We start from the raw sequence: 16,593 nt of genomic DNA, 5'->3' as shown, positions 1-16,593 counted from the left end.
CCTTTCTTCAGGTGTGAATGTGAGTCCAATGGAGTCCAATACATTTTGGTCAGGAGGCTCTAATAAAAAAAACAGTTATTTGCGAAGCCAGAACCAAATGACTGTGTGACTCAGGTAAGTATCTAGTTAGCAGCAATTGCATGAGGAGAGCAAGAGACAATTATAGTTTCTTAGACAGCCAGACCTCTGTATAACATAGACTCACGCTGGCACACACAATGGAAAGAACCAAAGAGGCTACAAAGAACGCATCAAAGGCCAAACGCAACAGGGAAAATACTGATTTGTACCACAAACAAAGAGTTGGCTACTTCACAGTATAGAGGTCTGTGGGAACTGAGTTCAAAACAGGAGCTCCATAAATGTTCTTATAATCTGCACTATCTGTAGTTGCACCATATGAGGAAAAAAACGCCCATAACCAATATTCTGTGTTTTGGCATTTGAGTTGAATTATCTTAAAAGAAAAAGCAATAAGTCTTTATGTAAATTATGTCTTACCTTAGCACAGATTACCAGACCCACCTTTTCAGTAAAAAGCAATAACGATAAACAGCAAGAGGACTTAAAGTGACAGTGTTAAAGGAACAGGTCACCGTTTTGCCACACTGAGATATGTTCGACGAGTTGATGCATACCTGTCTGTTTTTTACGCGTGTGCTCAGTCATGCAAAAAGACCAAAGATGTTGTTCGCATTTAGCCTCTCCCAGCATAATCCTATGGTCCCAAACTGGGGTGGAGTTAGAAGCGACCAACCTCTTCCACGTTTCCCCTATTTAAATACGGTTTAATAGTTACAGAATCCAGGTATAGTTAGTCATTTTTCTCAGCAGATTAGCGGATTAGCCTTCATCACGCTGTGTTTGGTTCATTTATTTGTTTGTTTTTTGCATAAATGAACTACCGTATACAAATCCCTACATGCAAGGCAAGGAGGCAGTTCCTCGGTGGAAGAAAAGGCTAAAAATAGACATAAAAAACTACAATAAATTCAAAGCACTTGTAAGGAATTGTGCTTGGTTTCATCTCAAGCTTTTTTCTGAGGTGCGATCTGCTGAGTGTGGCAGGAGTGTGAAAGGCCTCTCTATTGATCAGCCGCGGATGATTTTGTGTTAATTGATGAATTGTTTGATCAATAATGCCACTGCACTTTTCCAAGGTGACATCTCCAGATTGCTTAGGTGTCACTTACCCACTGCCTGGCCAAAAATATCCCAGAAAAAATACCGGATAATGACGGCAGTTATTTATGTGTTCCAGCTGAGAGCGTGAGAGCTTACTGATGCAATACAGAGGTGGGTTAAGAATAAAAAAAATATGTTTTAAAACCAGTTGGATTGTGATGAACCATTCTTAGTTCAATGTAAGTGCAAAAAAAAAAAAAGAAAAAGCTTGCTGGATTCTGATGACATCAAACTCTTCAAGTGACATAGCATTCTCAAGAGCCCATATAAAGGTGCGGTGCCTGACTTGTGCCATTTGTAAACTGATTTTTATTGGTCTTTTACTTTGTGGATGAAAATAAAGAGTATTTTCAGCTATTGTAAAGCAAAGACCCTGATGCTAAAATCGATCAAGCTTTTCCACGGTTTCCCTATTTAAATGCGGTTACTCGAGTAGTTACACGATCCAGTAATATCTTCCCTCCTGAAGAATTATGAAGATATTACTGCACCCCTTTTTATCCGCTTAGAACATCGACATGTTTAATTTTGTGTGACTTCACTTGGATCGTGTAACTACTCACGTAACTGTATTTAAATAGGGAAAACCTGGAAGAGCTTGGTCGCTTCTAACTTCACCCCTCGTTTGGCCCCATAGAGAAGAGGAGGAGAGGCTTAATGCTAACAACATCTTTGGTCTTTTTGCATGACTGAGCGCACGCGTAACACCAGACAGGTACGCATCAACTCGTCTAAGCTCAGGTAAGAACACATCTCAGTGTGGGAAAACGGTGGACTGTTCCTTTAATACGTAGGTAATTGGCACCTATGGTAGAGTTTTAACATTAATGCTGGGTTTACACTCAGGCGCATCTGAATACTGTTCTTAACAGCGTGCGTTGGTGGCCTGATATACGTGGGGCATGCTAATCAGCTGTACTGACCACTGAATATAAGCTTTAGAATGTCAACAGACCTCTTACACTCCTCGTTATTACTTTGTATCTCAATTGGCAACGGTAGCGAAAACAAAAAGACAAAAAAAGCGAGAGAAAAAAAAACAAGGCATTTGGACATGAGGTTTTGTGACTTCTGTGATTAACCAATGACAGAAGCCTTGAGGCTGGGGTTAATCTCTTGGTGTCGCATTCAGGATCAGCATCTTGCATTTTATTGGTGCCATTAAACGATTTTTGGATTTATGTGGTGTTTGGATCCACCCCAAAATGGACAAATCACCTCTTCTGGACTCATTACTGGCCACTTCCGAAGATGTCTTCAAAATCAACAACCAATAAAACCATGTCATTACCTAGAGAAAGGATCATGATTCATGTTTTCCTTTTTCACATCGAGGTGAAAGTGGCCGAGGATCATCCCAGCAAAAATATACAGTACAATATACATCGAGTTTTTCACCATCTCATTCTCAGTACACTACAATTTAAAATGTGGGTGCTTTGGGGGATATACAGCAAATTAACAGTTTGTTTGCAGCTTGTTTGCAGGCCAAGTCCTACAGCAGCCTAATACACTCAGACAGTTAGAAATTGAATGCTTCGCCTTCGCAAGTCTGTTTCTCCATGTCCCACAAAATTGCTCACCCTCTCCCACTTATTTCAATATTTGAGGTGCTCTCTCTGGCCTTCGGTGAGGTCTACTGTGAACAGTTGCAGGGCCCACACACACACAAACAGTCACTATTCACTTATTCAGTGGGGGAATTTAAAGTAGTAGCTCAATAAGACGCCCTCGCACAGCTAGTTTGAATGCTAAACGTGTGGTTAACTCTGAAAACACTTGTTATCGAGGCTTTGCAGAAATGGGTGACTAAGTGTGATTATGCGGTTTGCCGAGTCCAGATATAACCTGCTGGTATGAGTGGAGAGGTGATGAAGTGGTTACCCATCATGCCTTGGGTCTATTTTTGTAAGCCTCATCTGTTACCAATTCCAGCTCACTGAAGTCCAACAAAAGATCCAAGTGTCTTATTCTGCAGTAACATTTCATTTTGACCTCTGACTCAACAGTCAATGTGCTGGATCTGGCGCGATGGACTAAACCGGGCTTTATTAAGAAGAAAAAACGCTTTGCTTTTTCAGACTGGCAGAACATAAATCAGGAAAATACTGCTACGTTGGCCAGGGTTAATTGTGCTTGATAGTTCGCCGCGGTTTGGAGTGCCGCCGTCGCCGGTGGTTTCAGCCGCGTTTACGTGGCACTAAAGCAGCCGGGAGGAATAGTACGAGGATGCCCATGAGGCAGTGGGCACTTTGAAAAGGTGGGGATTGTGGAGAGGAAGCAGATGGGCTACATTAAAGCAGAGGACCCTTGTGACTGTCCTCGATGGCCCTGCGGAGAACTGGATAATTAAATGTGAAATTTAATCAGATTCCTCAAATTAAATGTCCAGCTGGATAGTTCTTGCCGAAACACCGCCGACGAGCGCTTACCTAAGGGACAGTGGATGCACAATTCTCCAATCACTGCACACTCGCACAGATAATATTGCAGGTGATGATTACTGCTAAAGTATTCCATTCACAGTTCTGCCAGCAGGAGGCAAGAGGACAGCACTGTGTGGCCACTCTGGGTCATTTTAATAATGGGACCTGGGAGGACGCCACACACAGGAGAGAGAGAGAGAGATAAGAGGATGGGGGCTTGCCATGGCTGCACTAAGACACTGTTACAGGGTGTTTTATAAAAGCATGATGCGGCCAATGACTTGAAACAACATCAGAGACATAGGAGGGGAATGAGAACAACATCAAAAGTCACTCCGGCACAAAGCCTAGCCTTATAAAATTTTGTAGGCTTGTGCATAAAGCTACCTATCAATATAGATCTCGACAGGGGCCATAAATAGAGATACAAGGCTCCCACCTCCAGAATTGGATTTGCCATTTTTATTGTAATAAGTCTGTACATTATTCAGAAGAATGTTCCATAGGGCTAGCACTACAGGCACTTATCAATAAATTACAGCATTATGGCGGCATTCAATTCATTCGTTTTCAAATCTATGGGCCAATTACATGGACTGGGAAGAATGCATTAAGCGTGATTAGGATAATTATATCATTATGTGAGCATATTATTCAGACACACCATTTTGTCTGCATTGTAAGTACATCGGCCGAAGAAAGAATAATTCTCTGTACAGTCTGTGTACTGTACTGTCAAAATGGAATAGGACTGTCAAAATAAATGAATTTGCCCACAGTAATTGTTGACGTGCGCCGCGTGTGAAGCCGCACAGGTGAACAGGTGGTGATGGGAAATGGGATCAAAAGAAAATTAAAGCACATTTGAATGTATTTTTAAATTGCGGTTTTAAGGGGTGACAGTCGAACAGCTCAGCAGCATATTGAAATAAGCGGTGTGTGTGTGTGTGCGTGTGTGTGTGTGGGGGGGGGAAGAACATTGAGATTTTATTACCAATGCTTTGGAATAAATGTGAATGTTACGTGTGTACCCTGCAAACTTTGGTAATTACGTGTTGGTATCAGTCTAACAGTTTTCTCAGAGCACGCGAGATAAGTGTGACTAATCTTAAGTTTGAAGTAACAAGCTGGCTGCGGGGAATTTGTTCATTTTACCAACAAATAAAGAAAAAAACTTTGTAATGATGTTTTTATATCGATGTTAAATCTACGCTATTAATTTCGCCTGAGGTTGCAAAAGAGGTTAAACTTGTAACAACAACAACAACAACAACAACAACTTGTGGGCCTTACTGTTTGGATTTTGCCCGCTCCAAGCTGTGTCTATAGATGCATCACAGGGGGCTAATTGTCCAGTTCAGGGGTCTTCCTTCCTACAACATAAAATCAGTCACTCTCTCTCGTTTCAAACCAAATGAAATGTTTAAATCCAGAAACAACAAAGCATACACATTTTTTATATGAGTTAAAATGACATATTTATTGGAAAATCTTGTTACTTTTATTTGAAAACTGACTTGCTCAAATAATCTAATATTGACAAGAATTCATTGCTTAACAACCCCTTTTCCATCAAAGCTGCACCAGAGGCTTTAAAGAGAGAGATACTGGTTGCCTTCCCTTCAGTTAGGAGCTTCTGAAACTTCCTCAAGATGTGGAGATGGGTCCCCAGGCACTGCTGTGCGGCTGCCCAATACTCCTGACAGGTTTCCTCAGTGGCACTGAAGGATAGCCCCAAAAAAAAGAGAACACATTTTCCAACTGAGACAATAAAACGAACCTCAACTGGAGCTGGGAAATTTATTAAAATTGAATTCGAATTGCAATCTCAACTTTGGTCAATTTCAATAATCGTCATGGGGCTTTTTTTTAATTATCAGGTCTACAGCCAATTCTGTGAAGGTTAACAGGTTTGAAGGAGTGCCAGGAAAGATATTAGTGAAATGATCCTAAAGTTGAAAGCTGCTTCTTTTTTTTTTTTGCACCGTTTGTTTGAGGTGAAGTTTACATAAAAGGTGTAAAATCAAAATACAAAAGTTACATTTATTATTTTTTAAGCTTTACCCAAAACTAAAACGTTACAGCCTATTTGCCATAAGACCAACGCAACCGATTGTGACTTTTTTTGGCGTATTTTCGTCTCTCTTTTTGGTCCACTTTTTAATTGTGTTATTGTCGCTTTTACGGCACATTTATGTTGCTCTGTTTGATTTGGGCAAAGCCAAACAAGAGAAAATGTGCTCGGTTCAGGCGGGGGTTAAAGGAATAGTTCACCAGTTTTCCATGCTGAGATATGTTCTTACCTGAGCTTAGACGAGTTGATGTTTACCTGTCTGGTCTTTGTGCGTGCCCTCAGTCGTGCAAAACGACGCAAGACGTTGTTAGCATTTGGCCTCTCCCAATGTATTCCTATAGCTCCAAACGGGGTGAAGTTGGAAGCGACCACGCTCTTCCACGGGCACAGACAAAGACCAGACAGGTACGTATCAACTCGTCTAAGCTCAGGTAAGAACATATCTCGGCATGGAAGAACTGTGTGCCGTCAGTCATGCAAAAAGACCAAAGATGTTTTTAGCATCGGCCTCTCCCAGTACATTCCTATAGCTCCAAACGGGGGTGAAGTTAGAAGCAACCACGTACCTGTCTGGTCTTTGTGTGTGCCCGTGGAAGAGCGCGGTCGCTTCCAACTTCACCCCGTTTGGAGCAATAGGAATACATTGGGAGAGGCCAAATGCGTCGTTTTGCGCGACTGAGGGCACACACAAAGACCAGACAGGTACGCATCAACTCGTCATCAACTCGACAGCGTCAACTTCGCTCAGGTAAGAACATATCTCAGCATGGAAAAACGGTGAACTATTCCTTTAAGAGGTTAAAATTAAGAAAAAATTGTTAAAAAAAATAGTATGCTAAACTTGCTGGTCTGACTAAATCCGGCATTTTCTGTAAAAAATAAAATAAAAAATGGCTGTATTGGCTTGGGGGTCACCTTTCAACGAATCAACTTAGGCTGGAACTGAATATGAACAAAGTTTGCCACGAAAGCAAGAAAAGACTAAAAGGTTCCAAACGAGCCTCGTAATTAACCACCCGGAGAGCCCGGGCCTATTCGATTGCAGAATTTTACGCACTCGCCCCAAAGAGGACGCATGACGGCTTGACACACGCCATTGATTCTCCTTGTCATCCTCACCCCGGCGACGTACACAAGGAGACAGCAGCCGCAGCAGCCCGCTCCAGCCTCTGGGTCCGTTCCCAGTCATTTTGCATTCAACAGATCCAAAGAGGAGCCCTCCTTATCCTCCCTCTTCCTCTCCACTGCTCCTCCCGCTTTCTCGTCCCCCCCCCTCTCTCTCTCTCTCTCTCTCTCTCTCACAAACACACACACACACACAGACAGAGCAAGCGTGTCCAGTCCCCACACACTCATGCGTGCCTGACCGCCAGAGTCTACTTCCTGGATGGAGGAACGGGAACGGGACGTCTCCTCTCCAAGCCAGCCGCCAGTTTTCCCTCGTGCGCTTTTTTTTTCTCCCCTTCGCCCTTCGCCACGCTGACGCCCCCGCGGATAATCACTTCATAATGAGCACGTGCAATCAATACTGTTCGACCACTTTTGTGCGTAGTTAACGACGGGGTTGCTTTTGGATTGATCACGAATTGACCCCCTCGCTTTCACTTCGGGAATGTCGCTATCTGGAAGCCCTCTACAGGCACGGCGGAGTCCAGCAGATTTCCAACACTTTCTGCACAGTCGCGGTAGTCACTGCTCGAAGCGAAAAGCAGCCTAGGCTTTTTTTTTGGGGGGGCTGGAGGCGAATATATTAAGTCGATTATAAAGCAGAGAGCGTCGCTGGCCGTGCAAACCCGCGACTTTGATGCTCTTGCCTTCGTGGCTTTCGGCGGCGTCAACTTCCATTTGAAGAAGGATCCACCGGTGTGTGTGTGCGCGCGTGTGATTTGTGAAAAGAGAACAGACTCGGAAACTTTGTCACCCGCCGCCTTTCTCCGGATTGTTGCCCTCCATGAGTAGTCTAACATGCGGAGAATCCGGGAACCGAGTTGCTGGTGGATTTTATCCCTGATGATTTTAACCTTGCCCAAGCACAAAGACTGCCATCCTGGTAAGTACTTCCAGCTCCCCGAGGCGCGGGGGGGGTTTTACCAGTCGCGTTTACTGATCTGCCTCCACACTGTGCACTCAGCTGTCTTCTCCTTCTCGCCTTCGTCTCTTCTTACCAAGGGCAAAGGCGAATTGGGATGGTGGACATTTTGCGCTTTGCTCGGTTGTAGCGGGGTATTGCGCCCCGGTTTGAGTCCGCGTCAACACGCACAGTAACCGGGGGGAAAGAGGAGCCTTTTCTTCCTGCGTGATTCGTGCTCGTTTTCGATTAGTCATTTTAGAGGTCCCGTTTTCTGCGTCCGCTGCTGCCGGCTCTGGTTGTCTAGCCCGTGTCCAGACCGCCCCAGACGCACAACATTGGTGATTATTAAAACGTACACGAGTTAATTTGTCTGAACACTTTCCTGTCGGCTCTTGCGTCTTATTATATCTATGTATATAAAGGGGGGGGGGGGGGGGGGGGGGGGGGGGGGGGGGACTAGTAAGCGCCACGTCTTATCTGCCTTAGTTTTATTTCATGTTTATATTATTTTTCCGCGTGCCAAAAATCTTTTTTGGCACGCGGAGGATGTCAAGGGGAAGGCAAAGGAAGATGAAGGCGATACTTTGTTCCGCATGTAGTCGACTGTAGAGGGTCCACTACAGAGAAAAGTGAAGATTCCCTTTTTGCAACTTAACCTAGAAACAAAAATAATAATAAAAAAAAAAGTTTCACGAGCATATACGCAAACTTGTGCTGCTTTTGGGTTTGTTTGTGATCCTGTTGTTCCTCGGGATGAATGCAGTTAAAGCCACCACATCACCGTCACCTCATATCTCAGGCAGTCAATTGTGGAGGATGTTTCTGAAGGCTTTCTGTGGGATTGTATCAGGGCATATTGGGGCATAGTTTATGTACTTTGCGTGGATAACAGAAGACTGGCATTGTGTGCGTCAATGTAGAAGAAAACAAAAACAAAAACACTTTTTTTTTTACCAATAAGTCTCTACGTTGTAATAATAATGACTGAACATGTAGGCGAGGAGCTGCAAGAAAGCCTAATCGAGCCTGTAATTATTGCATAGATTTTCTCAGGTTGAGTGAGACGGCACATAGCACTTCTATCCTCTGATGATGATGATGATCTTAAACCTAAGATCATCATACCCTCCTATGATCTTAAACCCCCATTGTCCACAGCACAGTCTATACTCTCTGATCTACACAAGGTTAGTTTGAGTGAAATGAAGGTGATTGTGCAGCAGGGTCATCCTTGGCCAACCTCCTCCTCCCCAAGGCATCGGTCCTTCATAAATAATGAAGGTTAGGTAAACACTGGCCATGTGTTTTATGGCGACGGTGACTATGGTTAGGTGTTCCGGTTGTTAGTTGTTCACCTGCTTGTATAAAAGTCCGTCTGCTCCACGGCGCGTTGGCACAGAGGAAGCTTATTATGTTGCGGAGACATAATGCCCCTAAATGTACCTGTGTTTTTAATGTTGTGCTTTGCGTGTCAAAAAGAGACTTGTTTTTTTTTTTGAAAAGTGTATCAAATGCAAATCACGGCCTGTCTGAAGGTCAGATGAGCTGCATGCATTTCATAACCCGTTTATAGAGGTCTAAACTACCCCGGTCAGCAGGTTTTATACCCAATAAGACCCTACATTTTGTTGTGGATAATAGCCTATAGTACTTAAATAATTGATCTGGTAATCGGGACCATTCGAATTGCAATTTTGATTTGATTGCGAGTAAACTTGAAGCCCTCGTTCGCTCTCCTTTTTTGCCAACTTGGTCAAGTGCACAGTAGCTCTCAAAGTTGTGGGCAGTAGGGCTTGTACCCAGTGGCAGTAATCATCCCCCATCGAGAGGCACAGTGATGTAACGCATCAGAACAGTTCGACCCCCGCTGCCCCAAAATCCACCACTCCAGGCTCTTCTGGTTGCAGTTTTTTTTTTTTTTCCTATAGCTCTCCCCCGCTCCCTAGACACGGACACTGATTCTTACAAGGCATATCACATACAACTCCTGATTAAAACAGACTGGTACAAATAATATGGTGTTGCTTGGACTAATCCAATTTAAGCATTCATGTCCTGATGATTTAACCTACATCTTCTTCATGTAAACATCCATCAGCGGCAATCGCTTTATCAACATGAACATATGAGATGAACCAGAGCCGTGCTTTTTTTATTGCATACAGGATTTTGTTGCTGATGATGACGAGATTATTTTTTATCCAAAGAGGCGGCAATGTGCCTTTTTTTTTGACATGCACTGATCACTGAAATCTGCAGTTCACATGTATTCTGCATCATAAGAGCAGCTTATAGGTCACCAGGGATTATACATCAATTTTCTTTTATGTCATGGGCAACAACAAGTACCCCTGTCTGTCATCAAACGTTGCAGTAAGCGGTCATATCTGATGATGGAGTGTATTAAACCGGACTTTCTCTTCAGCCAACACACTTTTCTAGTTGTCTATTGTATGAAATAATCGTAGTTCGGTCCCCCAAGTGTGCCTTTGAAAGTCATTTTCACCTGCCATATACTCGTCCTGACTGACCCTCCAAGTTACACGCATTTATTGTGAATCCAGGATAAGGCATAGCACATTTTCCTTGTACGTCACAGCCATGTGTTGTTGATCATTTTGCTGAAAATGTATTGGAGCAGAGAAAGAAACAATGCTGGTCATGTGGAACTGGCCTGGCGTGACAGAACAGGTGTGATGCCCCTGTAGAATACATTTGAAATAATTGTCTTCTCCGATAATGAGTATGATTACTACCGATTTGAGATCTTGTCTATTGCAAATAACTCTATTACTTTCTCTGCAAATACAATGTTTGGAGCAAACAGGTTATTAATGCAGGCTGGATAATTGAAGCCCTGATGTGCAGATGTGCCAGCAGGGAGCCAGCTGTCTGGACACCATCATTACCATTATGGCACTCCTCCGATTCATTACAACTTGTTTTTTTTTCACATTGGTTTCAAGATATTATATTATGACTGTCAGCACAACATCTTTGTTTTATCATTTAATATTGAATCATCTGTATGTTCAATGTGAAAAGCCTTATGGTTTACTCGTATGTTATAAATACAAGGCGTCGCTAACCAGACTGTGGCAGTATTAATTATTAATTACTGCTGAAACTAATGGTCTCTTTTTTTGTGAGCCTTAAGTAGAAACGGACATAAAAAGACACTCACATCAATTTGGAATGTGGGATTGTATAGTATACAAAGTTTTTAAAGTAGACTACTTTCTCTTGTCTAGGTCTGTCACGATAACAAAGTAATACAATAATAAGCAAAACGATTTTGGATTGAAATGGATACTACTCATCACACTGTTCTCTACAACATTCTCTCTGAAATAAGGTTTGATTTTTCTATAATGTCTATAATCCATAATCTCCTATGAATTTGCATAATTAGCTTGTTAGGATCCACTTTACATTACCGGTACCATAGCAGTTGTTGTATGATTTCTGTGCGGAGTCTGCAGAGCTCTAAATATTGGAGGAGTGTTTCATTTTTATTTGCTCTCAACATTATGGGAACAATAGTGTAGTGTTTATGATAAGTGGCGTAATTTGACGCTAACTCAGATGAAGCAGTTTATTTCGGTAACTTATGCTAATCGCAGCAATCACTCAAGTCTTTATTGGTTGATGTGTGTTTGCGCCGTAGTTCGATCAGCCAAGAAGAGACAGTCTCCGCTGGTCACTCTTGCAATTTAATCATTTTAATTCATGATGACTCATTCCACTTCAGTCCGAATCATTTCAGCTGTCCAGCCATGCACACATGCTCAAAAAAATACCAGAAAAAGGGGAACAAGGGGAGACGATTGCTGCTGGGGGAAGCAAGTGCACTTATTTGCCGTGCCTCGTCACAATGGTGATTAATGTCCAGGCAATAAGCTACTGTCACCAAAGGACATCTTCTCCGGCGCTCAAGGACTTGGCCGTATCAATAAATGTCCTTTACTCCATCCTTTCTCTTCTTAAACAATATCTTGGCCTTCTCAGCGGTGGCTTGACTCACACCGAGCTGTCAGTCACAAGGTGTAGAAATGCACTGCACAAAGCCATTGTTAAGGCGAGTAAATGCGATGCTTACAAAATGGCCAAGGCATACAAGACAGATTATATTTTTCTCCAGATAATGTATGCTTTCTGCGTCTTTGAAAATGTATTATAATGGATTTCAATATTCAATCTGAAAGGGGACGCAGAAAAACAACCATGGAGAGTCACGAGCCTTTGTAAACACCGTCTCCCTTCATAAACCCTTTCATATTCATAGTCTTGAATTATAAGGACGGAGTTGGTATAAAGTTTATGCGTCACTCACACATCAGAGATTGACCAATAAGAAGAAGCGTATTTGAACAGCATTAAACTGCACTAATCACTGAGTCATATTGCACAGTCTATGCAATGGGTCTACTCTGAACTAGAACAAAATCAGGATTGAACTGAGCCACTGAAAAAGGGCTTAATTATTTTAGTCAACATCATTTAATTGAAAGTAGTGCTTGCCTGATATATCGGCCGGCCAATATATCGGGCTGATATTTGGGCATTTATTTGGCCAATTCAATGCCGATAAAAGGCTGACATCTCTGGAACCGGAGAAATGTTAGAGACTTACAGCTCACAGCCTTAAAACGAGCCCTCCCACAACTCGACTGGGCGATATGGACACAGTCATATACCGATATATTAAGGTTGAATATCGCTAAATTATATATCCTGATATTTTTTCTGCAAAGTGAGAGCTGTGAAATGAAATGTTAAGCCAAAGCCAAATTGGAGTAGTTTTATTGAATACACACTATAAAATGTAAACATTACACTGTATAACAAAGCTCTGTAAGGTGCACATTTAAATAAAAATAAAAATCTTAAATAAGAATAGACTTAAATAGGAATTGAACTATATCGATATATGCGGTAAATCTAATTCCATATCTCATTTAAAAATATATTGATTTATCTTAAATATCGATTTATCACCCAGATCTACCCACAACTTCCGAGGCCTCAGGGAAATTGAGAAACATGGTGATAACAATCAGTCACATGTTTGTACACCTCATATCATATTTTATACATGTTATGCTGCAGACTTTTGCTTATCATTTAAGAACCATAAGAGATAAAGACTTTTTTTTTTTTTTTTTTGTGGAATCTGCTGATTGTTGTCTTTTAAAACAAACTCCCTCTGAAGTCCCTTTACTTTTTGGGACTATACGGAGTTTAAAAATGTTAAAATTATGTATTTTCCTCCCCCTACATGTAAATCCTGCACTGTCACTCGAAAAGTTGTTACTTCGGGTCCAAATTGCCTTGTCTTGCATGAGCTTAATGTAGAAGGTGCAGTTACACGTATGACCTGAGGTGGCAGTAGTGAGTATAAAATGGCCAACTTGCATCTAGCTCCTTTTAAAGCGCCTCCGCTGACACATTTTACAGCTTTGAAGCCTCGTACACTCAGGATTACCAAACATATGGAAAAAATATTAGTATCGACCAATAAAAATCAGCACTTGCCTTGGAAAAACCCATATCGGTCGACCTCTAATTGAAAGCTATGGTGTGCTGGGCATTCACACTCTAGAATAGTGGTTCTCAAACTCTGGTGCATGTCAAAAATATTTAATGAAATAGTGCTGGGTGTGAAGGGTGCTGCTCTGAGCCATGTTGTCAAAATTGTACTAGAGAATATGAGTAGTATAGGTTTGGAAGGAAGACTCCAAACAGAGTCCTTCCAAATGTTTCCCTGATCATTAAATTATTGATTTGGCCGTCAAACGTGCCTCATCATGCAACTGACAATTGCCGCTGTGTGATTGAACAGATCACAAACATCTTTTCCTGATATTATGATAGTGAACAGCCTATGGCAAAGGAGTGGATTCAAAACAGCGTGTGGCCTCTGTGCATTGTCACATCCTTTTTGTCTTTTAAACATTCTTTGATGTGATTTTGGCTTCTCCCTTGCTTGATCCGTCAATCAAAGCTTCACCCTCGACACAGCAGGAGCGCCTCCGGGCCTCCTCTTCCTGCGGCGGCCATTGTGGGTCAACAGAGCATGTGTTTGCACTGGGCCCCATTGTTTTTTTTTTCTTCCTCTTGTCACAGCTTGGGATCCAGAGGCAAGGCATAAAACAAATTCTAACTAAAGTAGGCTATATCCTTCTTCCTCCTCCTTCGGTGAGACTCATTTTGCCCCGTCGTCAATTATGAAGATATAGGATTAGGCCTCGGTTATTTTATCAAGCTCTAGGTGCCGGGCTGAATGCAAAATAAGGCGCTTCAATAATAGTCAGGTAGTGGTGTGATGAATTACATTTTACCGTCGGCATTAATTATTTCCTTGTTATCTGCCGGCGCCTGGAGAAGTATAGCGCTTACGTGATATGGAAGTTTGTCGCATTGTGTTAAAGAATCTCCTATCTATCTTTAAATTGGAGGTAACCGAAGCGGAGTAGGTGCAAGGGGAAAAAAAAGAAGAAAAAAAAAACCCGTAAAAAAAATTGACAATGCTCCGATCCATGGCGTGTCTTTTGTTAAACATGCTGCTTTTTATGCCGCCAGATGTTTCACTGTCAGCGTGCTACTTTCAACATTGTCATTATTTAAATTTATGCAAAAACTATATTTTGATAAGTTCCTATTATACATTCAGTGCCTGGAATGTGGATGTATGTGAAGGAGAAGCTTCGAGACAGAAAGTTAGTGCAGAATAATTTGAAGATCACAGTGATAAGTTGATTTGCATAATAAACAATATGGTAAATAGACATTTAAATTATCATCGATGCTCATCATGTTGCAAAAAACTAAAGTGGAGGAAAGTCGGTGTTTAACTAAATGAACTTTACAAGTAATTAACTTTTTGACCAGTGCACTGTACATTTTGCTGTCTTTTATAGCATATATCCTTAAAAATCTCTTGTGCGCACCAGAAACAGAAAATGTGGCTAATGTTGATTATTATATGGTTATTGTATTGTAATTAAAGGCTTTTAGGAATTTACACATGCTGTGATTTCATCTACCCACAATGAAATTAAGCGTCGGTGCTTTTGTTTAGCCAACAGTTAAAATGGACAATTATTAATCAACAGTATTGAAGTGGTCTTTGTGCCTTTTAACAAATCCCACATGAGCGCGGCACGCTGCAGCTCTGAGTTGGGACTTTGTTTTCCGCTCAACCGCGGCTAAATCCATTCCATTTATTTAGTGTCCTGTATTTCCTTCCCAAGTTAACATCCTGTGACACGGCTGTCCTGGCACTCCCTCTGGGTTTCCTCAGATTGATGTTGTGTTTGTTTCTTTCACACACGCCGCCTGTCTCTCCGGGATCCTACTCTATTCCTGCCTTAAAACAACAGTGCATGCCGCTCACCTCAACTCTATACTACATTATGAGAACTCTGCCTTAGCGCTTTGTAATGAAACTGCTGTTAAGAGAAGCGAGTTTGCCAGAGAGTTTGGAGCATTGGCACTGGCTAATATCAGGCATTGTATGTGCTGAGCCGGAGAGTTTTGTGAGGCCAAACAGGAGTTTGGAGTCTCCACTATCGATCGTGTTGACGTGCGCCCCTTTGGGGAATGCAAATGTTTCTGTTCTTCAACACAAACAGCCGAACCCTCCTGGTAGTGGAACCCTAATTACTAGGGATTTGAATACCATGGCCTTTTCCTCTGACATTTCCATATTTCACAAAGACACTGTTGTACAGGCCCCCCTCGACAAAGACAACTTTTCTATTTACTGGATAGGAAGTACAAGAGAGACTAAGATTCACATTAGTCAAACATTAGTTAAATCTCCTCACCCTGTTCTCTCAATTGAACAGAGCAAAAAAAAAAGTCATTATAAAATGATTGTTGCAATTCTTTTTAAATTACAGAAACAAAAGGCAGATGGCAAGAATTAAGCTTATTTGATTAACAACTTTCTGAACACTAAAAAAGAAACTGTTTGATTATGGTGACATACTGTTACAAATTGACGTTTCTTTGATGGCCCTCTTTATTTGATTTCTCTATTTAATGGACCGGCTGAAAAAGTACTTGTGGCTCTTGACCTTGTGTGTTTGTAGACACTTAATAGTCCTCCCTTATCAAATCCACAACATTATTTGATATCTGGTTGCCTCCCCAACAGCAGTGTTTACCGAGCCCTGGGTACAGTCTAATCACAGGGGAGCTCCATAGTCATCTGTCCCCAACACAGACAGGCGTAATTAACAACCTCCCAAAATCCATGTACAAGGGGTGGCTTAGAGGTCACCAGAAGTATTCAGAATGTATCAAAGGACTTGACTCGAGATCAAATGGAAATCATGACCTTAGCTTTAAAAAAAAAAAACGAGCCCCTACTGCTACAATAACCTGACGACACTAAAATGTCCATTCGTTCTTCTGCGATTGTGTCTCCTGCCATTTCACTACACGTCTATATCTGCAGCCCGACGGACTCTGGCGACATCTCAATAGAACGACAGCATGAATGATTTTGTACACTCTCAGTTTTATAGAATTGTCCTGCCAACGGTGCGATTAAAGTCTTTTTTTCTTTTCTTTTTTCGGGGGGTAAGAGGATTCAGAGGGCAATAAGGAGGACGTGAAGCTTAGAGCAGCACAACTCGCCGCTCTGACGTGATCCCTTTGTTCACCACTTTTCTCTGCCAAAGATAAAACGGACAGATTTGAAAATATGAAAAGCGGGGCCAAGTCATAAGGATAATGAAAGGAGGTTTTAAATCCCTGATATTGGTTTTTGTTGAATTACGAATTGTTGCTTCCAAATCTGCTCAAATGGCATGTCTGGAAATGACTGA

At 41.9% G+C, this 16,593-nt stretch overlaps 1 protein-coding gene across 2 annotated transcripts in view; it reads left to right on the top strand.

Moving 5' to 3' along the window:
- The first annotated feature begins 6,980 nt into the window (after window positions 1-6,980).
- The window catches only part of ca16b (carbonic anhydrase XVI b), a 140,113-nt gene continuing 130,500 nt past the window's right edge, over window positions 6,981-16,593 (top strand). For both annotated transcript variants that reach the window (XM_079578181.1, XM_079578180.1), the window contains exon 1: window positions 6,981-7,735. In XM_079578181.1, the coding sequence (XP_079434307.1) occupies window positions 7,651-7,735 (85 nt within the window). In that variant the 5' untranslated portion in view covers window positions 6,981-7,650. The remainder of the gene's footprint in view (window positions 7,736-16,593) is intronic.

This window comes from Gobius niger (assembly GCF_951799975.1).
Source record: "Gobius niger genome assembly, chromosome: 20".
NCBI lineage: Eukaryota > Metazoa > Chordata > Actinopteri > Gobiiformes > Gobiidae > Gobius > Gobius niger.
This window is presented reverse-complemented; position numbering and strand designations above follow the sequence as displayed.